The sequence below is a fragment of the Hydra vulgaris genome, chromosome 12, assembly GCF_038396675.1.
Source record: "Hydra vulgaris chromosome 12, alternate assembly HydraT2T_AEP".
Lineage (NCBI taxonomy): Eukaryota > Metazoa > Cnidaria > Hydrozoa > Anthoathecata > Hydridae > Hydra > Hydra vulgaris.
Window position 1 is genome coordinate 14,991,618 of NC_088931.1, and position 25,996 is coordinate 15,017,613.

A 25,996-nucleotide genomic window follows, 5' to 3' on the forward strand; every position below is an offset into this window, starting at 1 on the left:
TATATATATATATATATATATATATATATATATAAAAGTGTTCAGTTGTTATTATCATATTTATTTATTTATTTATAGAAACAAAAGTATTCGATTGTTATGTCATCATGTGTAACGCAATGGAGAAAAATTTACAAAGAAGCTATTTATTTACTGGGTGAGAAAGTAAAATAGAAACAAATGTGGAACAAATTAATGTTTCAGATAATGAAGTCGTTTCGAAAACATTTCTTAATTCATAAATAATTAGTACTTTTGTAAAGAAAATCAGTAAAACCGAGTTTTAGTTTAAAAAGAGAAATGTTGAAATTGTTTTTAGATATGTTTAAGGCTGATGACAATTAAATCAAAGTTCAATTTGTTTGGTTTGAAGGGAAAAGTAACAGTGAAATTACCTATGAACGGATAAATATTTAAAAAGCTTTAATTGGTAGGATATTATTCTTTAAATCTTAAAGTTTAATTTTAAGTGTTTATTTCACTTTATTGCCTGTTAAAAATAAATGAATTCAGTTAAATTTACAAAAAATATGTGTAAAACTTTCCTTGAAACAATCAGATGATAACATGAAAATTGTAAAATTCAAGTATTCATATTAAATAAAATAAACTGGTTTATATGAATACTTGACATAGTATATGAGTGACATAGTGACATGAATAAATAAATTTTTATTTCCTCCTTCCTTAACAATTTTATTTGCTTGACTAAATTTGAATACTTTTGATTTTATTTTCTAGAATCAATTGAGCGCAATTAATGAAACGCAACATACAAAAAAACTCAAACATAGTTAGCTTCCTGCTTGAACTGTGCACCTCATTATTTAAATGGAAGTAAACGGAAATCCTACAAGCATGAAAACTAAGATGAAGAATTTAATAAAAGAAGGTGATAGATCAAAAAGATCATACCTGTAAAGTGGAAGGTGACGTGAGTTAAACGAAAACGGAGGTAGTTGCGAAATTAAAAATAAATTACCCTATCATCCCAACTCGTAAAACTTTAAAAAAAATACATTTTAGTAAATTTTTTACAAGTGTTATCTTTCGAAACGTTTGAAAAACGTAACATAAGTTCAACGTTGTTTTTTTAATGTTGAATCAATGTTGATATTTCAACGCCGCTTTCTTGATTCCAAATCAATGTTTAAATCAACGATTGTAAATAAACGTCAGTTTTACGTTAATTTATAGACGTTGAATCAATGTTGATACTTCAACGTCGATTTTTTGTTTCCAAATCAACACATAAATCAACGTTTGTAAATCAACGTTAGTAAATCAATCAAATTTTTGTTTCTAATTCAACGCTCAAATCAACTTTCTTAAATCAACGTGTTTTCAACGTTGAATCAACTTCAAAATTGCTTGCTGGGAGTAGTTCTTGCAGAATATGAGTCAGCTATGGCCTCTATGAAAAATATATAACATTATCCAATATATCTGTTTTATTGGAGGATGGTACAATGAAGAAAGTTGTAGTACAACATATTGTAAATATAACAAATGATAGATGGAAAAATTCAAACTATTATTTTCGCAGCTACCAACTCGTACCAATGCTGTTCAGTGCGTGGTGCATCTCCAACCGAAATGAAAAATCTATTTTTTCTAGTTCAAAAAAATTTAGATGGCAATATCAAACATGATGTTTCAACTTTGCATGCTTGGATAAGGTTTTTAGAATGTATGTTCCATTTTTTTTTTTTTTTTTTTTTTTTTTTTTTTCTTTAATATTTTGCCGTTTAAAAATATTACAATAACCAATTATATTTTACAATTTTTACATTAGTAACGACAGGACTTCTAGAAGATCATGTGGATCTTGTCATGAAGCCCTTTATAATATATGGTTATTTTTTAATAAAAATACAATTTTTTTTTTTTTTTTTTTTTTTTTTTTTTTTCTTTCTCTGTTTTAATATAATATAAAATTTTACAACTTCGTAATATAAAATTTCAATAAATAAAATAAGTAAAACAGATAGGGGCTCAAAGAAGATGAGGATGACAGTACGTTATTGCAATCTTTTCATAGAGCCCCTATAACAAGATTTCAAAAAAATATCGTAATATGTTAATGCGTAATAAAATTTCAATAAAATATCGTAATAAAACGCGTAATTCGCTAATAAAATTGATAAGCAACCAACAAAAGTAGAAATAAAACAAAAACAGATTTATGAGAAATTATTCAAAGTATGATTAACCAAAAACATTTCTTATATTTTAAAAATTTCTTTTTTCGTTAAAAACTTGAAGGAACTTAACGAATTTACCGTGCCTTTGAATCCTTTTTGAAAAGTATTCCATACTTTTGGACCTCGATATAGAATGCTGTACTCTGAATATTTGTTTATTATCCGAGGCAGTTTATATTTGTTGGACATATTCGCTCTAAGATTATAGCTATCATTTTTATTTATTTTAAACTTGTTATTAAAGCTTATAGAAGAGATATTGTGATTATAACGATACATGAAAATTAAATGCTGGTAGATATTAATTTCAAACACATTCATCATTTTCATATCTTTCATTAAGGGCTTAGCGTGTTCACGCCTATTTTTTGAGTAAATGATTCTGCAGGCATGTTTTTGTAGACTATAAATTTTTTTAATCTTTGCCGCTTGAGTACTTGCCCATGAAATGTTTGCATAGCTGATGAAGCTATGAATTAGCCCAAAGTAGATTAATTTAAGACTATTTTTATTGACGTAGGAGCGAACTCGATACATCAAACCTATTATTTTGGTGATTTTTGACTGGATATATATTATATGTGGAAGCCAGGATAATTTTTCATCAACAATGATTCCTAAGAATTTTATATTGGATTGCTTATTTACTAGTTTATCATTTAGAGATAGGTTAGGCAACTTGAGAGGAAGATTTTCTTCTTGTGTTTTTTTGTGAAATAGTATATACTTTGTTTTCTCAGCGTTAAGTGAGAGTTTGTTTGCCTTAAACCAGTTGTTTACTTTACACAGTTCAATATTCATGTCTGCATATAATTTCTTGATATCATTGTTGGTGAGAAATAAGTTTGTGTCATCTGCAAACATGACCGAGTTCATTTTTAAAGATGCATTACAAAAGTCATTTATATATATTAGAAAAAGAAGTGTCTTAAGTGAAATAATAATAATAATACAACTTTATGCAAAAACATTTAAAAACCAAGATAAACTTTATAAAAAACCAAGATTCAAAAATAAATAAAATATACGAAATAGAACAACAACGAACAAACAAACAAACAAATAAAAAAACAAAACAAAAAAACAATTAAAAATAAATCAAAATATTTTCAATTAAAAATATAATTTTTTTAAGTTTTTGTTTGAATGAAGCAAAAGTCAGTTGGGTAGAAAAATCAAAATTTGGTAAGACTATTTTGTTCCAGAGATAAGGAACTCGATAAGAAACAAAAAACTGGTCTTTGCTTTTATGGCAAAAAGGGGCATTAAGATTGCTATTAATTCGAAGATTATATTTGTTTTTAGGTTTCATACAATAAAGATTTTGTAATACGTTTGGCAACAAATTTTCTCTACATTTAAACATGAAACATAAAATGTTAAAGACATTTTGTTGATATACATTTAAAATATTCATTTCTTTAAAAAGTTGTTTCGTATGAAAAAACCGATTTTTAAAATTTATTGCGCGAGCTGCGTGTTTCTGATGAAGGTAAAGAGATTTTAGTTTTGTTCTATGAGTGCTTCCCCATATAATATTCGCGTAGTTTATATGACAATGTATAAATGAATAATATAATTGTGTTAACTGGTGTTATATGTTTACATAATATATGTCTTGCTTTATAGAGAATTCCGATGCATTAAGCGATTTTATTGGAGGTATTATCAATATGATTTTTCCAAGATAGATTCTCATCAATATATACTCCAAGAAACTTAGTAACTTCTCTTTTTTTATTATTATATTATCAATTAAAAGGTCTGGCATTATATGAGGCAGTTTCTGTTTTATTGATATATATCTCACACGATGTATCTCACTATATATCTCACACGATGCGAATTTTAAAGTGGCAGGCTAGGACTGAAGGAAAAAAACGTATTGCTAAACTGAGAAAGGTTCAAGTTTAAGCTGAATTTCAAAAAAGGATGGGTCTTGTCATAGACCAACCAAGAGTAAGTGGGTAAGGCACATTAAGCGATGGTAACATAACTAGGTGATTTTTTCAGTAATATGATGTCTCAGCTAATATAATGAATATAGATGCAAATATTATGAAAAGGCTTTACATTATTTTGGCCACAATTTCATGTGATTATGACATTAGCTGATCCAAATTTATAATATTCTGTTGGAAAACTGCTTCGCTATATGTAAACCTGTAACACTTCATAAGATTTATTTAATTATTTACTCTTCAATTAGGTATGTTTTCTAAAGAGGCTCAAGAGGCGACCAATAAAATTTTTAAAATCTTTTGTGAAAATTTTATAAGAAAAATTAAAAAAATTATTTAGACCATTTTCACCATCTTTTATGTTAATCTGATCCTTTAATTTGCACATTTAGAGAGAAGATGCATAACAAAAAAAAAATATCAACCGTCTGGTGTAATTGAATTGTAATTGAGCCAACAATAAAATACTCTGCTAAAAAAATTAATTAAATTAACATCCTTGTTTTTAATTTGTTGGGTGCCTTAACGGATTTTTTTATAAATGGAAAATATTTTCGTAACTATGCAATAGTATTTAATTATAAGTTTTTTCAAAACAAATATCATCTACTCCACGGATTGTGTTTATCAACGATAAAAACTGTTTAAAATAAAAAAAAGTTTATAAAATTTTTGTTTTAGCGGTTTTAGTTAAAAAATATCACTTTCGACCCACTGAGTATTGGCTTAAAAAAAACATTTCTTACTTGAATTGTCAGCGGCGCACTGTGGACTAGGTGGACGAAAAAAGAAAAAAAAATACATTTTCAAAAATTATATCATTATATACCATCTTATAGCTTTACCATTCAGCTTTTATAAAGTGTAAATGTTTTGTATAATTACCATCACGTATGCTTCTAAGCTGCAGAAAAAAATTTTTTTTTTTTAAAAGAAATTTTTCCAAACTTTTTTTTTTTTTGAAAAATTTTTAGTGTTACAAATAAACGTAGAATAGATGTTGATAATAACCTTTCTTTTTATAACATAACTTATTTAAGTCAAGTACCATCTTTCAAATGAGCTATTACAACACTATTTAGCACGTTAATTATGTCAAATAAAATGATTTCAAATGACGGTGTATTTGTAGTACTTTTTTTAGTTTAAATTTCACTTATCTAGTCAAATACTTTTACGGTCCAAAACGATCCAGTAATTTGAGACTTAAAATACATAGTTTAATATGTATATTATCAATATAAATTTGGTCTATAATCGCGGATGTCCGCCTGGTCTTTAATAAAGATTTTACAAGTTAAATGGTGTATTCGATTTTATTTGGCGAAAACATTATAAGGATTTTATTCAAAATAGGTATGCAATAATTAGGTCTCATTAAGACTAGATTAGTGTTACAAACTTGTTTTATTATAAATACATCCTAAAATACCTATTTAAAAGATTTTGTAAATGAAATTCATATTTTTATACAGTTAAAAATGAAAAGTATTGTTATTTGCTCATATATAATACCAGGATACTTGAGGTTAGCTAATTCTAATATTTTGGATACAGTTGTAAATGGCATGAACTTAACTTAATAAATAATAACCTGTTCATTTTCATAATGCATCTTTGACAAAGGTATCTATGCAAAAACTTGAAAATTTGTTTCGAAGAGAATAACAAACAATCAACCAATACAAGTTCAATTTGTGATTATTAATAAAAAAATTCTACTAACTGCTTCCATTGATAAAGAAAACTTAATTTTATCTAACTGTAGTATCTGGCAGGCAGCAGGTGAATTTTATTACTTTAAGTAGTAAAACAAAGAAAAGAAGATTGACATCATTAAATGTTATTCTAGTTTGCGACAAAATGGTAAAAAAAAAAAAAAGAAAGCTGTTTAGAAACTCATCAGAATATATGAGATTTGATTCGAAAAATAACTTTAAATCAAAACTTTTATATTAATATATACACAAAAAGGTTTAAGCTTTAGTTGCTTTTTTATTTTGATTATGCAGTAGTTTTATGAAATATAAAATAGAGCCGTGGAACTGAATAAAAATACTTAAAATTGGGAATGTGTTAACATTTTTCAATGCAAAAAAATTTTTTTAATCAGACTACCACATTAATACTACATTAGTTTATAACATTGATATTTTTAGAAAAGGTACTTATGCTAATAACTATGCAAAATGAACTTTTATCAGGCATTTCACTATCATCCAAATAAAAAATCCATCTTACCACTACATTTGTAGTATAAAAATACTAATTATGGGAGTAATCTGATGAAGTTTTTACTTTTTTCCAGTTTTATTTTTTCTATTTATATTTGTTAAGGTTAATAAAATATAAGATAGCTAAGCAATTTAGGCATCCTTAGCAATCCAAAATTAAAAAGTATTGTGACCCTTTAAACCGCAATCCTCAAAAGAGTAAACTGTTCAAAATCGGTTCTTAAATATTCTTTTTATGACGAGTTAGTTTTTTTCAGTAAAATTGAATTCTGGCCGATTGTGCGGTGGTGATTTATTTTACCTAACTTAAAACTATAAAACAAATTTTATTTGACTAATTTATTAGTATCAATTGTAACATTGGATATTTTTAATATTTTTTTAATATATGCATTGTATTATTTTATATTATAATTTATTCAATTTAAACACTTCGACTGAGCAAGAATAGAGTAAAATCTAGAAGCATTGACTGACGATTAAACTTAGTTAATAACTACAATTAACGAATTGAAATATTACGCTTGTTTTTAAGTCCGTGCAAATGAGTTTCAAATACAAAAGATAAGATCATTTGAAGCCAATTTACTGGATAATAAGCATATTATTTAACATTTGATAAAAGCATGGACATATAAGGTAATGTAAAGTACATTATCTTATAAAATTATACTTCTTATACGCCTATGATAAATAAAACAATTTTGCCTTATTAATCAACGATTCGAACAACATGAGTAAGAAAATTGCATGCTTTTTCATCAAGCCGAAACCGTATATAATATATGTGTAATGTGAAAAAACAATTAGTGAACTATCTAAAAAGATAAGAACATAAAGATAAAATAATCTAAAATGTTTTCGGACTCACTAAGATTTAGCATGTCACAGAACAGTCTCATCATATCAGCTCTACGTTATCTAATGTCAAGACATCGCGGAGTTACTGGATCAGCAGATTTCCCATTATGGGGTATAAAACTAAAAACCAGGTGCAAAATGAGGTTAAACTTCTTTGATATGACAAAAAAAGTAAAAAAACATTCGAGAACGAGTTAAAAACCATCCGAGAAGTTTTTTTTCATTATTTCCGATGAAGGTAATTACGTGAGAAATAAAGAACAGCACCATTTTTTTCAAACCGTAAATAAATATTGGAGCCTTTTTGAAGACTTTATAGAATTTTACCAGTTTAAAAATGTTAAAAGCGATACTATTGTACTTTTTATCAAAAATATTCTCATTATAGTTAGCCTAAGTTTCCATAATTGCATGGGGCAAACCTATGATAGCGCTTCTAACATAATGGGGAAGAAATCTGGAGTATCAGCTCAAACTCTCGCTGAACAGTCAAAAGCTGTTGCCATACACTGTCAAGGGTATGCTCTCAGTTTAGATGTTAATTGCTGACTATGAAATGTTAACTTGTGCAAGATACCTCGAGTGTTGATGGAGAAATATGCATTCTTGTAAAGTCTTCACCAAAACGTAGACACTTGGTTGGAAACATTAATAAGAACATCAAGATAGAACAAGGCTCTGAACTGTCCAAAAAGCAAAAAAAACTTTCCACAACAAGAATATTCTGCCCGAACCGTCCAAATATATTAGATGAGTTAACAATTTTTATTGATCACTCTTTGGAACTTTGGAACGAAAGACAAACTTGAGCAATAGGCAAAAACAAGAATTGTTGGTTGCAAGAGCCAGATGAAATTCTTTTACTTCTCTTTCGGCATCAATCTCTCTTGTAAGCTTTACACCACGACCTATAACTTGTAAAAATCTCTTCAATTGACAAAGATATTCGCAACCAGTGAAAAAAATCTGCATAATTAGTGGTTGATACAATAAAAAGTCTGATAAATGATGACAACTTCCATTTATTTTTTGCGGTGGTTAAGAAAGCAGCAAATTTTATCAAATCAAATGATAAACCTACCTTACCGAGGAAACAAAAAAAGTCGAGTTATTCCATTTTTTAATACATCATTAGTTATGAAGTACAAACAAAGCAACACCAGAAAGCTCATTTTCAATGCAGAAAAGGGTCAAAACGTGACTCAGATCAACAATCGCTCGAAAAAGATATTATATTTTTGTCAGTACTAAATACGCACACTGATGCTGTCAATGGTCTATCTATTTACTGCAGCACAGGATAGGTGCAGAAGTAATTTCGGAGTATTTACGATAATAGACCTTAATTTGTTAGATATATGATAGTGATAATTTACGATAACTAGCGCTTAATTTGTTTGTGTTAAGGTTTAAACTCTTCCAGAGAACTGTTATATGGAGGCCACATATCAAGACCTGCAGAATAAAAAAAAGACTCAGAAAACACTTTCTTTTAGACAAAAAAAAATGTATTTTTTTAGTACTATTGTTAAAATAATCAAAATTATCTCACTTATTGAAGCTCCCTCATATTTAACTCATATTTCTCTTTATAAAAACTCCTCAGGCTGATGGAGTTGGCGCTTTTTCTTGCATCATTTATATTTATACTAAAGGCTTTTATCGCTTTAGTTGTTTAATATTTTATAATATGACTTGTGGTGGAACAATTTGTGGTGAAACAAATTATTCTTCTATCATTTATAAGGCAACAACAGGGATTTTTTTTTTCTGAGACCAATAAACGAAAACTGCGATTGATTTAAAGCATATTCAATGGTGTTGCGCAAACAAACGCCTAACTTTATGATGTTACTTTTTAAATTAATATAGTGACATAGGACAATAATTCATTTAATCGTGACTTAATTCTCTAACCATCGCTTCACAATAGCTTTTAAGCTATTTTAAGCTATTGTGAAGCGATGATTAAAATATACCTTTGAGGGCTTATATTTGCGATTTATAATAAATTTTTTTTGCAGTTTTACAATTGTACAACTGTTATTTATAAATAAAAATGTATATAAATATAAAAACATAAAAAGTAGCATATTATTTTTGATAAAAATTATTTACATTATTTTAAAATAATGAGTTTAAAACGTGACGTTTTGATTTAAATAACTTTTAAATTTAACAAGCTTTATTTAACATTGAACCTCCTTGATAACTTTAACTCAATTTAACCCACTATGGTATTGTCCTGGGACTGAGATAGTTACCAGGTCTAAATGGGATTTTGTTTTTTACATTTGAACTCTTGTTTGTTCATTTTTAGTTTTAAAGCAAGTTTATAAATAATTGTTACAAGTGATTGAGGTTAATATAAATTAATATATTAGAAATGAGGGTAGGTAAAGGTAAGAAAAAGTAATAGGCTTTTCGTCATAAAATGTCTGAAAAATTTCTTAATTATTAAAATTCTTCACCTTTTTTCTTGAAAAAAATCAATTCCTTCTACATATATCCACTTCAAAATTTAAAAGTGGTAGTTTAAACAATTTTGCATACCTGCCAACAATACTGCTCCGAACGTCATCCAAAACAAATGATGCATTTCTAAACAATCAAATATAGTTCTTATAACTTTACTAGATATTTTATTCTTTTTTTCATATAACCTTTATATTTAATTTTTTATTCAAAAAAACTAATGTATGACCAATTTATGCCTACAAAACTTGAGCATTTGCTGATTATGTAACGTTTTGCTACTCTCGAAAGTTCTGGTCATTAAAGTTTGTTTTATTACAATTTTTTAAACAAAGTCAAGTTTAAAAAGATAAAAACAAACACAATCGGGGTTTGAGTTGTAGTTTTAATGTAAAGAAGGTATAGCACAGTTTATGTTTATATTGTGATTTTTTTTATACACTATTTTATATAAAGCATTATATACTAACTTTTATCATGATCTTACGCTAAACCAGGTTCTCCTATAAAAGTTATAGACTTAGGTCAGGATATATATATATATATATATATATATATATATATATATATATATATATATATATATATATATATATATATATATAGATACATATATATATATAGATACATATATATATATATATATATATAAATATATATATATATATATATATATATATATATATATATATATATATATATATATATATATATATGTATATATATCTATATATATATATATATATATATATATATATATATATATATATATATATATATGTATATATATATATATATATATATATATATATGTATATATATAAATATATATATATACACATCTATATTTATATACATATATATATATATATATATATATATATATATATATATATACATATATATATATATATGTATATAAATTTATATATATATATATATATCTATATATATATAGCTATATATATATATATATATATATATATATATATATATATATATATATATATATATATATATATAAATATATATGTATATATATATATATATATATATATATATATATATATATATATATATATATATATATATACATACATAAAGTGAAAACTAAATAATTAATATTATATATTTCAATTACATAACTAAACGTTTCACGCAATTGCGATCATCAGATGTAACAACAACAAAAAAAGTAACGACAAAAATTATATACAAAAAATGCTATGTAGTGTCCGCCTTGATGACATTATAGTTCTTTATTAGAAATTTATTTTTATGGCAGCATTTTGACATTTGTCAAAATGCCGACATTTGTCAAAATGCTGCCATGAAAAAAAATTTCTAATGAAGAACTTTAATGTCATCAAGATGGACACTACATAGCTTTTTTTGTATATAATTTTTGTCGTTACTTTTTTTTTGTTGTATATATATTATTAATTATTTAGTTTTCACTATATTATTTGCTCTACTAATTATATAACACGCTGTATTGAGCACTCTTACTGGAAATATTAACACAATTCCTACATTATATATATACATGTGTGTATGTATATATATGGGTAGATAGATATATCTATCTTATCAAAAAGAACATTTACAAATATCCAGATTAAACTTTAAATGATGATCTAAAAATCTTTTTAAGTTATTATTCATTTGCTCTGTGAATAAAGAAATCGATTTTTTAATAGACGATAACGAGCGCGAATAGAAAAAATTGTAAAACTTTTTTTTTTAGAATGTATAAAGTGTTATAATAAAAAAAACTAAAACTTGAATAATTAAATAGTCTCATCTAACAATAAAGCAACCAAGGTAACTGCTTTTTTGTGGTTATTAAGGTGCTCCCTGAAGTCGTTAACTAGAAAGTTCACATCTTCTTCGTTACTAATGTTGCTTATTGGGCTGGAGTTGGTGTCGAACCATAAACCCCTTGGTTCTGAGTCAGACCTCTAACCACTGCGCCACGAATACATAAAGTATCAATACCGTGGATCCCAATATTATTACAACAACTTCGAAAAATATTTAGGAAAGCAGGTTACAAGAAAGCTTTTAAATCTAGCGCAAAACTTGAATCTTTGCTAACTTAACGCAATAAAATTAAAATGTCATCAAATAGCTATCCTGATGAATATCTAGTAGAATGCAAGTAAAAACAAAAATGCATTGGTGAACCAAAAATTAAAATAGCGACAAGACTGAAAAGACACCAAAAATATGCATTAGAAGAAAAATGGATCTAAACTGCGATTGAGCATCTTAAAAACTAATGTGCATGCACTAAAAAGTAGAAGCTGGTAAAAAGGTTGAAAGTATAAACTAAAAACGGAGGTATGAATTTAGACAATAGTCAGTATAAAAAACTCAATTTTGGATGTCATATTTTATACTTACGTAATCAAAAAAAGCCCCTTTAAATCAAACTTTTGGGACACTATTAAAAACTGACATAATCGTTTGTTTAGCACCTTAACTGTTAAAATAATTTTAATTGTTGATAAATAAGGCTGAAGATGCTAGTATTAAAAATTTAGCAAATATTTTCTTAAAAAGATAAAAAATTAGTATTGAATTTGCATTTATTGATGTTCATGTATTAAATTAATTCAATTCTTGTACAAGATGTCGTCATTTAAAATCACTTTTTGATCGTTAAGAACAGGTAGCTAATTTAGAATCTGAATCTCTATTCCGTAACAGCTTGGGGTTTGCAGTGGCTTGAGAGTTTTAATTCTAACAAAAGTCAGTTATTTACTGCAAAATAATATCAAATTATTTTCCTATTTTAATGAACTGCATCGTTCTTAATGAGTCCTGTAGCTATCGTATTCTTAGGTAATCATTCAGAACAGACTTTTTTTGGAAAACTATACATACACTGCTAATTTTGCATCTATACACTTATATGCACTACTGATTTAGAATCACTTAAGGTTATGGTGCTTGCGATTCTTTACTCCCATTTCCAATATCTGCCTCTACAAAACTCCTATTTGTGCCTGTGGTAATATTTTAACTGGTTCTTTTATTGATGCTCTTTCTTGTCCTGACAAGATCTAAAAAAGCATTGCAAATGTGATTGAATCTGCTCTATATTCTAAGCTTGAGCTACTCTCCCATCGTTAAAATTGGGAGTTACTAGATAACAACATTTGTTGTTAAAGAGCAAGGTAACAGTTGACAGATGGTTTATAAAACTATTATTTTATGAGTCGGGAAAACATGAAGATAGACCAAATAACAAAGCCGTGATATGGTGAAAAACTCGACAAAGGACTTCTTAAAGCACAAATATATGAAATGGATATAAAATCAAGAAAAATCTACGTAAACATTATAATCACCTCTTTCTCTTTCAAGTCTCTGTCTTGTAAATAAATTTAGTTTTTCATGTAAACGATTGCTTTAAATTTGTTTTTTCTTTGAGTTGAATGAACAGCAAATAATATTTATACATATATATATATATATATATATATATATATATATATATATATATATATATATATATATATATATATATATATATATATAAATCCTAGTCGGCGTTTACAGGGACATGTTTTTCCCCTTATGTATTATACTTTTAATTTTTCTATACTATTTTTATCATAAATAAAATAATTTTTTAATTTTTATTTTCATTTAAACATTTTTAAATTTATTTTGTTATTATAAAAATATGTTTTTTATAATCATTTTTGTTGTTTTTATTTATTGGTTATATATTATATTTCATTTTTATTTTCATCTATTTACAAAAACAATTAAGTAGAGTAGCTGACCAACACCAAACCCTCAGTCGATAAAGCAGCACTCCGTTGCGAATCAGGCTATAGCCGATGTATGTACTTTTCGTTGTCTATAACAGTTGCTTACGGGGACAATTTTTTTATAAATAAACGATGCTTACGGGGACAAAAAAACAACAGGTACACTAAAATGAAGTCCTTGAGACTTGCTTGAGTTGTCCGGAAGACGTCCAGCGGACGTGTTCCGGACAACGCCTGCCCACTGGGATAGTTTTATTAAATTTTGGTTGTAATTGTTTAATATGGGGAAGCAAGATAAATTATTTTCAACAAGTATACCAAAAACTTTATCTAGTCTTGCTTTTTTATTTTTATGTTGTTTAAAAATAAGATTGGTACATTGAGGGGAAAACTTTCTTCTTGCATTTTTTTATGAAATATAGTATAGTGTTTTTTCAACGTTTAATCACAGTTTATTCGCCATAAACCAGTCATTTATCTTATTTAATTCAGAATTCATGTCTACATAAAGTTGTTTGATACTATTGTTGGAAAGAAATAGGTATGTGTCATCTGCAAACATAATTAGGTTTAACTTTACTGATGCATTATTTAAGTCATTTACATAAACTAAGAATAAGAAAGTACCAAATATCGTACTTTGCGGTACTCCATCCGGGATTTTAATTATTTCGTATTCTTGATTTAGAACATATTGTTTTTTATCAGTGAGGTACTTTTGATTCAACAGTACACGCGACTCTGAGGAGATATTTATTACTTAACCGCTACACAAAATATGTTTACACATTAACATTATTGTTTTTTTTTTCCATTCTTAAGCCTTATATTAATGAATGCATGCTTTTTATTCTGAAATTAATATTTTGTTTTATAAATTTTTGTTTGGTGATATATTTGTTGTACATTTTTTTTCATTTTAAGTGTTTTGAAAAAATTTATTATTTATTATTGTAAGTTTTGTTTAGGTGCATTGTCAGTCTTATTTTTGTCAACGCATTAGTATATTTTTAAACATTCTTTACTAATCTTTATTTTTGTCTTGACAACTGTCAAAAAATGCTAAGTTCAAAAAATATTTCTCCTCTATTCTAATGTACTTCATTTTATCATCAAGCATTAATTGCTCGTGTGTGACAATTCGGGAAATTTATATTCCAACGGTTCTGTATCTATCACAATGCTTGCAACAAATTGATACTTATACTTATTATCTAAGAAAAAATTTCAACTTAGCAATAAACTGAAAAGAAAACCAACTTTACTAAATCAATTTATATAAACTTTATTGAGAAAACTAAAGATTCTACAAAAGCGTTCTACACAAATAAAAAGTTGATGAAAATGGTACCACTAGTGATGGAATTAAAACAGCAAATATATTAAACTAGTAATATGTTTCAGTTGCTGCAAAGGAAGATGCATATAATGTACCACAAGTTAAGGCTAAACGAATTAACAAATGTAAAGAATTAAAATTAATTGTTGGCAAAATTGAATATCACCTTGAAAAATAAAATAATAATAAAGCAGTTAAAGCTCATAAGGTTCATCCAAATGGTTTAAGTATTATTTAGTAGAGATGGCACGACCAATATTGAAAATACTTGAAAGTTTGTTTAAAATTAGATATCTATCAAAAGATTGGTTAAAAGTTAATATTGTATCTCTATTTAAAAATCGAAATAAAATTGATTCCACAAACTATCAAACAAAATCTTTAACCTCAATAGTTTGCAAATAATGGAAAAAATAGTAAAAGATGGAATAATGATTCCCTTTTGTAAAAATAAAGAAAGTGTTTATTGTCATGAACAAAAAAAAGAGTACTTTCGTTAATGATAAAACTACCCAGTCAAGACGCGATATCAATGTGACATGAGAATGATATGAAAACTATCTTAAGGTATGATATCATAGTGATATCATAACTTTAGGAAATAAACTTAATTTATAGCAGAACTTCATATATTAGTTATGAAGCACATTAAAAGTTAATTTTTTCTCCTTTAATGTTCAAATAGTAAGTTTTGATTTATAAACTCATTTTATTATATCATTATCAGAGCCGAAACCGCCGGGGGGGGGGGGTCAAGGAAGCCTAGGCCACATAAATAATTTTTTTTTAAATATCTTTTTTATAAGAAACCTATTGTAAAATATATAGAATAACTTTATTTCTATAGCATTTATTTTCTTGAGATAAACTTAAAATCTGCTAAAACCTCACATTTTCTCAATACTGTATTTTATTGCAAAAAATTAAGTATTTATTGTAATACACGTGAGGTTTTTACACATCACAATTCGATTGTCAAACCGAATAATGTTTTTATCTACATTTTTTTCGAATTATTATTAGTATTCAATTATCAAAACTAATTTTAAAAGTTTTTTTTTAATTATTAAAAGTTATTATTTTCAAATTTTTTCTTGATCATAACTTCCACTCCCCTCCCCTTTTTAAAAAAAAAAAATCGGAGAAACCCCATGCATAATATCAAAATTGTGGTTACGACTCTGATTATGATATCAAGAAATTGTCATGCTCTGATGTGAAATACTTGCTGACATTTATACTAACTAGGATAACTTCTTACAAGAATGATAATTACTTTCAAGATAGCTGAAATATATGCGAAAGATATGAAAAAATGGTAAGACCACAAGTAAAAACTTTAAACTTGTTTTATTGTTAGCTGCAATTTAAGAAAAATTAAAAACTAAATTGCATTTAAAGTAATAAAATTAATTAAAGAAATGCTCCCTTTTATTAAGAGAGAACATTTTTTTTAGCATAATTGCAGCATTAAGAGTCATCTTTAACATAATTGCAGCTCTAAGAGTCCTTAAGCAATCCCCTTTTAAATAGTTTTAATAAGTGGAAAGCGTTTTCCAATATTTATATTGTCAATGTCATGCATAAGTTTGTATAGTTGGAACGAATCTCTCCTTTTCATATTCCCAGAGTTAACAAGCCTAAGGCAAACAGTTTATTTGAACAAAATTTTTACAAAGCATTCATAACAATTATCAAATCAGTGAAATTTTGAAGCGTAAATCATTTAAAAAGTTCCAGAAGTAGAAGAAAAGCAAAAATAATTCAGCAATGCTTGTAGGAAGACATTTAAATTAGCACAGTTAATAAATACCCTTTGTAACTATGTTGTTAAGATAAAAGTTCAAATTTTGCTTTCTTAAATAAACAGTTAATAGGACTCAATAGAAGGACTTAATAGGACTGACATCCATAACAATAGGACTGAAATCCATAATAACAGAACTTAAATCCTATAAATAGGAGTTAATAGGACTGAAATCCATAAATGTAGCAGAAAGGATATAAGGAATAACCACCCATAGTAAAAGCAGTAATTATGAAAATAATAAAGATATTTTCCTGACATTTAGAGAAGACCAAGCCGATGGGCTGTTAATTGTTCAGTAGTCTAACAAGAGTAACTACATTGTAATCACTTATGTACAGATCTTCCAGCACAAGTTATGACGCTATTGAAGATGCCTTAAAACTCAGATGTTACTATATAGTTAGGTTTGTGAATCTTCCAAGATATTTCATTTGTTAGACTTATTTAAAAATTTAATTTTTTGCATTGAATACTTTACTTTCGATATTTTTTTGCAGTTATCTTATTTTCACTTAGTTGTTACTTCCTATTTTTCTTTAACTGCATTTAGTTGCATCATATTTATTTATTTATTGCATCACATCTTCTTTATTGGTAGTTGGTGAGCATACGTATTTTAGTATAAAAGATGGTATTTTGATAAAAGATTGTAATAAAAAAAATTAAAGATGGTATTTAGAGATCAAAGCTATATTATAGAATAAATGAAGTTAGTCTTTTTTAGGATCAGTATACAAGATTAAATTTTCGACAACATCACTTATCATGATAAATTGAAATTAAAAAAAAAACTAAAAAAAAAACGGAGAACCCCATCACCTGTTGTGTGTGTGTGTCTATATATATATATATATATATATATATATATATATATATATATATATATATATATATATATATATATATATATATATATATATATATATATATATATATATATATATATATATATATATATATATATATATATATATATATATATATATATATATATATATATATATATATATATATATATGAGGTTGATAATATAGCCCTTTTTGATAATATAATACTTTTTGATTGATAATATAGTCCTTTTTAGGGACACCTAAAATTTTAATTGTTACAGACTAAATATTTTCGGGCATTGTTTAGAATAAGATAATATATCTTTATCAATACAGCTTATTAGAAAAATAAAAAAAAATAAAGATTAACGAATGAAAAGATTGCTGCCCCATCCTAAACCCTCAGTTGATGTAGCAGCACTCCACAGGCTGTTTGTCAGTCGATGTAATTTCTTAAACCACCGGCAGCAGGGTATTTTAGTATGATATCACACTGCTCACCTATATCAGCAGTATTAGTTCTATAGATATGAATTTTCTTTAGTGTTCTATATTTATATTTTTTGGCTGTATTTATTAAAAAAATAATTTTGAAAAAAATTTTTTGTTTTAATTGCAGTGTATTCAAGATATGATGCTTTATGAAATCTTAAGCAAGTTCAATGAAATGATGACAGTGAATCATGTCAGGTAAAATTGTAATACACAATACTAAAATATTAAATTCAAAATTATTTACAATCAACTAAATTAATTATAGATATACAAATGCAATTGTGTTATAATTTATTTATATTGTGGTACAATGACATGTACACACAGAATCATAATTCTATTATGAGTTAGTGCTTTCTTCCAGAGTTTAGGAAGATCATTATTTGTTAAACTTTGTTGTTTAAAAATTGACAGCACTGTCAATTATATAATTCACATCGTACTGATAAATTTTCAGAACAAAATTTATATATATTTACTTTATTGTGTCCACATTCTTTATTTACTGTTACTAATTGTATATTTATATTTTAAAATAGCAGATCATTTTAACTTTATAAATTTTTTGAACTTAAGTTGTATAACATCTTTTAGGATCTTTTGGGTACTGCTTATTAGTGTTTTTGAAATACTAAGGTAGGCCTAGTTTTATGAATGTGTTAAACTTTTACTGTAAACTTATACAAATTAAATTAACTTTGCAACATTCTTCAATGGTTTTATCAAAGTCTGAGATATAATGTTAATGTTTTTTTTTCCAAGGTTTTCTAGGTTTATAATTGCAACTTGATTTGCAAAGCAATGAGCTTGTGTGATCACAATATTTAACTCTTATCAGAATAAAAAAAAAACTTATAAGAAAAGTAATAGAAATAGTAAAAGAAAAAAATTTGAAAAGGTAAAAATCATTTTTATTTTGTTAATATTAAGACAATAATTTACAATTTTTTTGGTGGCTAGTATAATTTTTTAATTTTTTTCAGCACGAACCATTGTTTTCAGACAATAAATAAATCTAAATTTTATTTGGAAAAGAAGTAGAAAGCAACATTCAAAAAGTGACTTTTAGATCAAGTCTAAATATCTGTCAAAAACCCAACTGTAAAGTTAAAGCAATGCTACAGCCGAGCCCATATCTCTATCTTTCTGAATATATATCTGTCAATGACCAATCTGCAAACTTATGACATTTTCTGTATTTTGTTATGGCTTTATCTGAATATCTGTTATTGTTTTTTTTTTCAAATAAAACTCTCAATAATTACATTGACTTGATAATTGTATTGATTTTTTTCTAAGATTTTTGTAATATAATATTCGATTAATATTTAAATATATATAAATTGACATCTATCAATTTCGCCGAAAATGTTTATTTTTACGATACAGTTTAGCTTTACTAAATAAATAGAAAGTTATTTAAAATAATTATAAAATATTATTTATAAAAATATAATTAATTAAAATATTAGGATATTTTTTATTAAATATAATTAAAATAATTAAAGCGGAAATATTATGATAACAAGTCATGGCCGAAAGAACAAAAATTTTAATGGGGAGGGGGGGGAGGGCAGTATTACCCTGAAATCGTTTCAAGGACCTTCTTTGTTTCTATTTTTTTATTTGAAAAAAATCATTTATTTGAAAAATTACTGGAGGGGGCAAATGTCCCTGCTGCCCACCTGGTTTTGGTTTCAGAATGATATCAATGAGTGATTTATTTTTGAAATCATAAGCTTCTCATATTATGGTATCAGGGTTTCAGTTCAAAATGATATCAATGAGTGATTTCATTTTAATATCATTGACTTCTCATATTATGATATTAGGCTTTGAGTTCAAAATGATATCAACGAGTGATTTCATTTTGATCATATTGATATGTTTTAATCATATCGATATCATAAACCAAACATATCATGATATCATTTATAGTATAGTTTGATATCAAATTCCTGACTGGGTAGTATTAGTATTCACTGAGATACTAATCCCAAAATCTGTTTACACCAAGTCGGAAGAAAATCCGATTTCAAATTTTGCGTAAAACCGCATTATAAAATATACAAATATGAAATATATATAAAAAATAAATATCGGCAAACATTAATGGTTATTAATTTTTTTTTTTCTAACAGGTAAGTTTGCTACAGAATTTAGAATCGGAAAAATGGAAAAAAACAGAAAAAATGTTTAAGTTTGTGTCTCACAAGAGGAGACGCTTATTAACTAGCTTTATAATTGAAAATATTAAAACATTTTAAGCAACCAATTAACTTTTATGATGCAAGGGTTCCAACTGGCATTTATGATGCCGTTCTATTCTTAGGAGGTTTTAAGCGGAAAGTTTTAAACCAATCCAATGCTTTTTGATTTCTTTAATATTTAAGTTTGCCCTATTACTAGAGGCTGCGTTTGTCACTGTTTAACTTGTTCGGATTGGCATAGCAAAATGAATTCTCTACATCCAGTTTTACTAACCCAAAACGAAATGCAAAAAAAAAACATATATAAAAGAAAATATTCTCAATGCACATCAAAACATGGCAAGGGACTTTCACACAACTTTTTATTTTGCACCCTTAGAAAGAATTTAGCAGAAATCATGTCAAAAGGCTTAGTGACAGCTGTAAGTGTTGCAACATTAATCATTGCACGTTATGAAACAAATTATCACCTCATGGGAGAAAGTACAAAATGAATCATCTCATGGAACACAAAGAATAACCTCATAAAACAGTTGTCTAAGTAAGCCTCTAGGATTAGAAGGCAATCCTATTTTAGTTTTTACAGGTAAGACTTTATTTAGACATTTAAAGTATTAACTTAATTTTTATTTAATAAGTAAATATTTTACAAAAAAAAAGTTGTTTTTCTGATATATTTTTAACTTTAAGAGCCCAGTGTCTATTTAATGAAGGATCACAACATGCTATTAAAAATCTTATTTATATGCAAGACAATACGGGCTGTCAAATTCTGATGTGAAAAAACTTGTTTCAACTCTTAATTAAGTTTAAGCTCTTAAACTTAAAAAAAAAACTCTTAAGAATTGCATTGTTGAGAAAAAAATATACATCAAGGTTGAACTATTTGAAAACCATTTTACAAAAACTTAAATCAAAGTTGCATTTAAGCTTTTGTATAACTGCTTTGTTAGCAAGTACTTGATAATAATTAGTTTAATTTCACATTCAGCAGAAACTATTCAGCTTTGGAAACTAGCTGGTAATGAGGTAAGGAAGCTTTTAAACAATGTGGTGTCTTGGAGAAATTGACCTAGCAGCATTCTTTCTTTCTAGCTGTTCCATTTATTAAACCTAGGAAAATTAAACAGCGTTGTCAAAGCTCGCTTTGGATGATAAAATAGAAAAGTTGAAAGTCTCCTATAAGATTAAGAAACCACCGATTCTCCAAAAGTTGAGAGTCTCCTATTTATAAGTACAATATACCACCATCACTCCAAAAGTTGAGAGTCTTCTATTTATAACTACAACATACCACCATCCCTCCAAAAGTTCATGCTAAATTTTATTACATTTAACAACTCATCCAAAGCCACAGAAGCTTTTGAAACACTCTATCATAATCTCAGTTCCCACTGACAATTGTACAAAAGACCAAGCTATAACCAAAAGTATGAAAACAGAGTGGATCGATGTGTCGCAGAATTCAACAGCAAAAAATGTAATCAAAATTATTTAAGTTGTTTTACTACATTGCATAGTTCATTATAAGAGATAAGAAAAGTATAATTAAAAACTTATACTTGACCATTTCAGAATTTAATAAAATTGTTTACTAACTTTTGAATTTACTGCACAAGCATAGCCCATATCGTAGAGACAACTAAAAATTTTGATTCTAACTTTTTATATGCTTGATGCTTGTCATTTAATTTTTTTTTTAAGCAAAAATTCTTCGGAAAAAATAAAATTAGATTTTCTGCCAAGGACAGCGTAACAAGGTTTTTTGATTTATATCCCAGTGACTACTTATAGTAGTAGTATAGTTAAACTAAAAAAGTTAAATCTTAAAATATCACCATTTCTTCATCAATAAAATTTAAGAGATATTCAGATAGAATTCAAAAGCAGTTTATAAATTTCGAAGTCATTTTAATTTTACCTTATTTAGAGTACAAAAACAAGTTGTTTGTAATTTTGTTGGTGGTAAATAGCACAAAATATAGTTTAGGAAACATACCTTTATTATATCTATTTTGCTGATGTTGAAAAAGATATTTAGAAAATTAATAACTTACAGAAAGTACTTACTTGTCTGATAGCACAATGCACTACAGAACCATCAGCTATTGCGAACATTCAGAGAAGCAATGTATGTGCTGAAACAGCAGTAAAGGTTGCTAAAGACTTAAATTAATGTAGGGGAGAACTTAGACCCTTGATCCGAGTGCACCTTTAATCTTATATCGGTATCTCGATACTTACATAGCTTTATTAAAGAGGGCTGATAACCAATGTGTTATATATATTTAATTTGTTTTTGAGATGGATATTATTTTCACTAATAGCCTCGTAAACAGAATCTACAAATTTATTTGCGTTTTAGTAAGACCATTATAAAATTTATTTCTATAAAGTTCGATTCTGACAGAAAAAGTAACTTTTTTACTTTTATAAGAAACCTCATATCTCATAATGTCTTTTTAAAAAAAGTAATTTTGTTTATGCCATTTTGTAAATAAACTATGCTCCTCTTGTATGTTTGCTTTTGGTATGCTATAAAGGCATCAAATAAAACTAAAAAAATATTCTTAGTTTTATTTGATAATGAGTTAGTACCCTTAATCCTTATGCGTTTATGCACGTATGATCATGGGATCAAAGATGGATACGCACACACACACACACACACACACACACACACACACACACACACACACACACACACACACACACACACACAAAGAAAAAAAATGTAAAAACAATAAAATAACACAAAAACTTTTGTGAAATATGTCAAGTTATTTTTAAATTATATTTTGCTTCCCAAAATAAAGCCTAATAACATTTATTTTTGTTTAACATTAAAAAGTAAAAAAAAAAGTTCTATCAAGAAAAAAAATCCAAAAAAATTTTACTAATAAAAGTTTAAAAAATAAGTGTATAAACAAGAATAAAGGATTTAAATAAATAAAAATAAAAAACAAAAAAAAAAAACTGAAACAAATAAAAACAAAGTTAAAAAAAAAAAGTCTTCGAAAATGGAAACTAATAAAAAAGAACTCAAATTTTTTCTACCACCAAAATTTTATGAAAAGAAAAGAAAAAGAACAATTTTAATTAATTTTGTACATTGTTTATATGTCGTGTATTTATTTATATAAAATTTTTTGAATGTCTTTATTTTTTTGCATTTTTCTCTGTCAGTTGTTGATTCTTTTTCTATAACTTGATATTTACTTTTGTTTAACTAACCGATGTAATGCATAGTTTAGGCTTTAAATTGTATGTAGCAGTGTATGTATACAGTTTTTTAATTTAAGTTTTATTTTGCTTCTTTATATTTTTCGATAATTTTTTTCTCTCACTCTATCCTTCTTAACATATGTCATTCTCTCTTCTTTTTTCATTTTTCTAAATATTTTTGTTGTGATTCCAATTTTTTTGAATATTATTGTTCCTATTACTTTATCTTTTAATACTTGTATTAATGTAGTTTACTTTATTGTTTCCTTGTCTTATTATTTTTTTTGCTTTATTTGTTTATTTTATTAAGGTGTCACTCCATTGACTTGTTTTTAACTAAATGAGTGACACCAAAATTAACTTTGTAATATTGTATATATATATATATATATATATATATATATATATATATATATATATATATATATATATATATATATATATATATACATATATATATATATATATATATATATATATATATATATATATAGATATATATATATATATATATATATATATATATATATATATATATATATATAAATATATATATATATATATATATATATATATATATAAATATATATATATATATATATATATATATATATATATATATATATATCTTATGCTGCTGATTTAGCTGCTGATTTAGGTAACCCGTGCGACGTCATACTGAAGTAATCTGCTGCTTTGGGCTTCACTACATATATTGACTGACGAATAACCTGACTTGCAGCGGAGTGCTGCTACATCGACTGAACTGAAAGTTTGGCATGAGGCAGCAATCTTTTCAATCATTATTCTTCGTTTTTTTTCTTATTTATCTAAAAAAGCCATTTAATGTTTATTAAGTTCGTAGCTATAAATCTGGTTAATTTGACCAAAATGTATTACATTACATTTTTCCTTGTTAAAAGTCATGGACTATATTTTAACCCATTCCCATATTTTGTTTACAGCATTTTTTAAAACTAAACTTTTCATAAGAAACAGCAGCTAATATCTTTATGATAAAAATACTTTTATCGTTTGATGATAGCAAATGAATGCGAATTGCAAATAAATTATACATACTTCCAAAAAGAGCCATTTACTATGTACACTTTTTTTAGAGATTAGTTCGATCGGATCTACTTCCAGCTGAATTTTATAAAACCTTTTGGCACATTTTAGAAAAAGATTTTGAAGAACTTGCCTACGAAACACTTTTTGTAGAAAAAAATACCAGCCACTCTATGATAAAATCTATTATTTCACTGATCCCCAAACAAGGAGATCTTACTGAATGCAAAAACTGGATGCCCATTTCCTTAATCGGCGCTGATTAAAAAAATAATCACAAAAGCGCTGGCCCTAAGACTTGCAAAAGTAATGGGGAAAATTATAGAACCAAATCAAACTTGCGGAATCCCAGGTAGAACAATGTTTTCAAATTTACATTTAGTCCGTGATCTTATAGATTACGCGCAATTTAAAGATCTACCTAGTTTCATTTTGTCAATAGATCAAGAAAAGGCATTTGATAAAGTTGATCGTGCGTTTCTGCTTCAGATTCTCCAAAAATTCAATCTCGGAGAAAATTTTGTATCTTTTGTTAACACCTTATATTCAGAAGTTTTGGCATTTTTCTGAATTGGGTTTCCTGTCAGCCTCTTTTCCTACGGAAAGGGGAGTTACACAGGGCGATCCCCTCTCTCTCTTGCTGTATGTTTTCGTCTCCGAAGCTCTCACTTCGGTGATCAGAGCAGATAGCAGAGTATAGGGTTTCCCGCTACCAGGTACATCTAAACCCTTTAAAATACAGCAGTACACAGACGATTCGAACTTTTTTGCCAGGGACGTAAAATCAGTCTTTTTTTTCTTCGAAAAAGTAAAACTGTTTGAAAAAGCAAGTGGTTCAGAGATCAATGCCTCAAAAACCAAGGGTCTCGCCCTTGGGGGTTTTGATCCCAAAATGTACCCTGAATTGGACGGCATAGAGTGGAACAACAACACCGGTTTCAAAGTTTTAGGTGTTATCTTTTACACTAGACTGAGCGATACTACCAATTTCAACTGGTTAGTAGCTCTAAACAAAATAGAGAAAAAACACAAGTTTCTGGGACTACGTACTTTGTCACTTAGGGGAAAGACTATGTTGATAAATACGTTAGCAATGTCAAAAGTGTGGTTTCTGGCAAACGTGCTGCCCGTTCCCGAATGGATAATAGAACGTCTGCACAGAGCCATTTTCAAAAATCTGTGGCAAAAGGCCAATTACAATCCGGTCAAGAGAGAGACACTTTTCTTACCCGTCGAAAGCATAAGAGGATAGAGCTCACAATTATTACTACTTTTCAAAGTAATGGTTGACAAGTTCACTCATAAAATTTACGAATCAAAACCAAAGCTGGAACTTTTTAAAGCAGAACAATTTTCCAAAGCACTGGGACAACAAAACGTCTCAGTACTACAAAACAGCAATCGAAATATAAGGCAAAAACGGGTCCTTTTTTAACATCCTCCTAAAAATAACAAAAAATTTTTACTTAGAAGTGGCAAAAAACAAAAAGACAGTCGTG

The 25,996-nt window shown here is 26.9% G+C and overlaps 1 protein-coding gene and 1 long non-coding RNA gene across 3 annotated transcripts in view; one reads left to right on the forward strand and one right to left on the reverse strand.

Annotated features, from left to right (window-relative positions):
* Positions 1 to 25,996, reverse strand: part of LOC124807958 (adhesion G-protein coupled receptor G2) — a 110,430-nt gene that overhangs the window by 71,167 nt on the left and 13,267 nt on the right. The window contains exon 2 of the mRNA XM_065812295.1: positions 9,814 to 9,861. Coding sequence (XP_065668367.1) covers positions 9,814 to 9,859 — 46 coding nt within the window. The 5' untranslated portion in view covers positions 9,860 to 9,861. The remainder of the gene's footprint in view (positions 1 to 9,813; positions 9,862 to 25,996) is intronic.
* Positions 77 to 19,363, forward strand: LOC136088488 (uncharacterized). Of its 2 annotated transcripts, XR_010642207.1 has the most exons (8): positions 77 to 157; positions 320 to 430; positions 742 to 1,690; positions 16,932 to 17,073; positions 18,119 to 18,189; positions 18,589 to 18,630; positions 18,757 to 18,892; positions 18,978 to 19,363. It is a non-coding gene; the product is annotated as an uncharacterized LOC136088488 (long non-coding RNA). The 2 variants fall into 2 exon arrangements; XR_010642206.1 differs by lacking the exon at positions 16,932 to 17,073.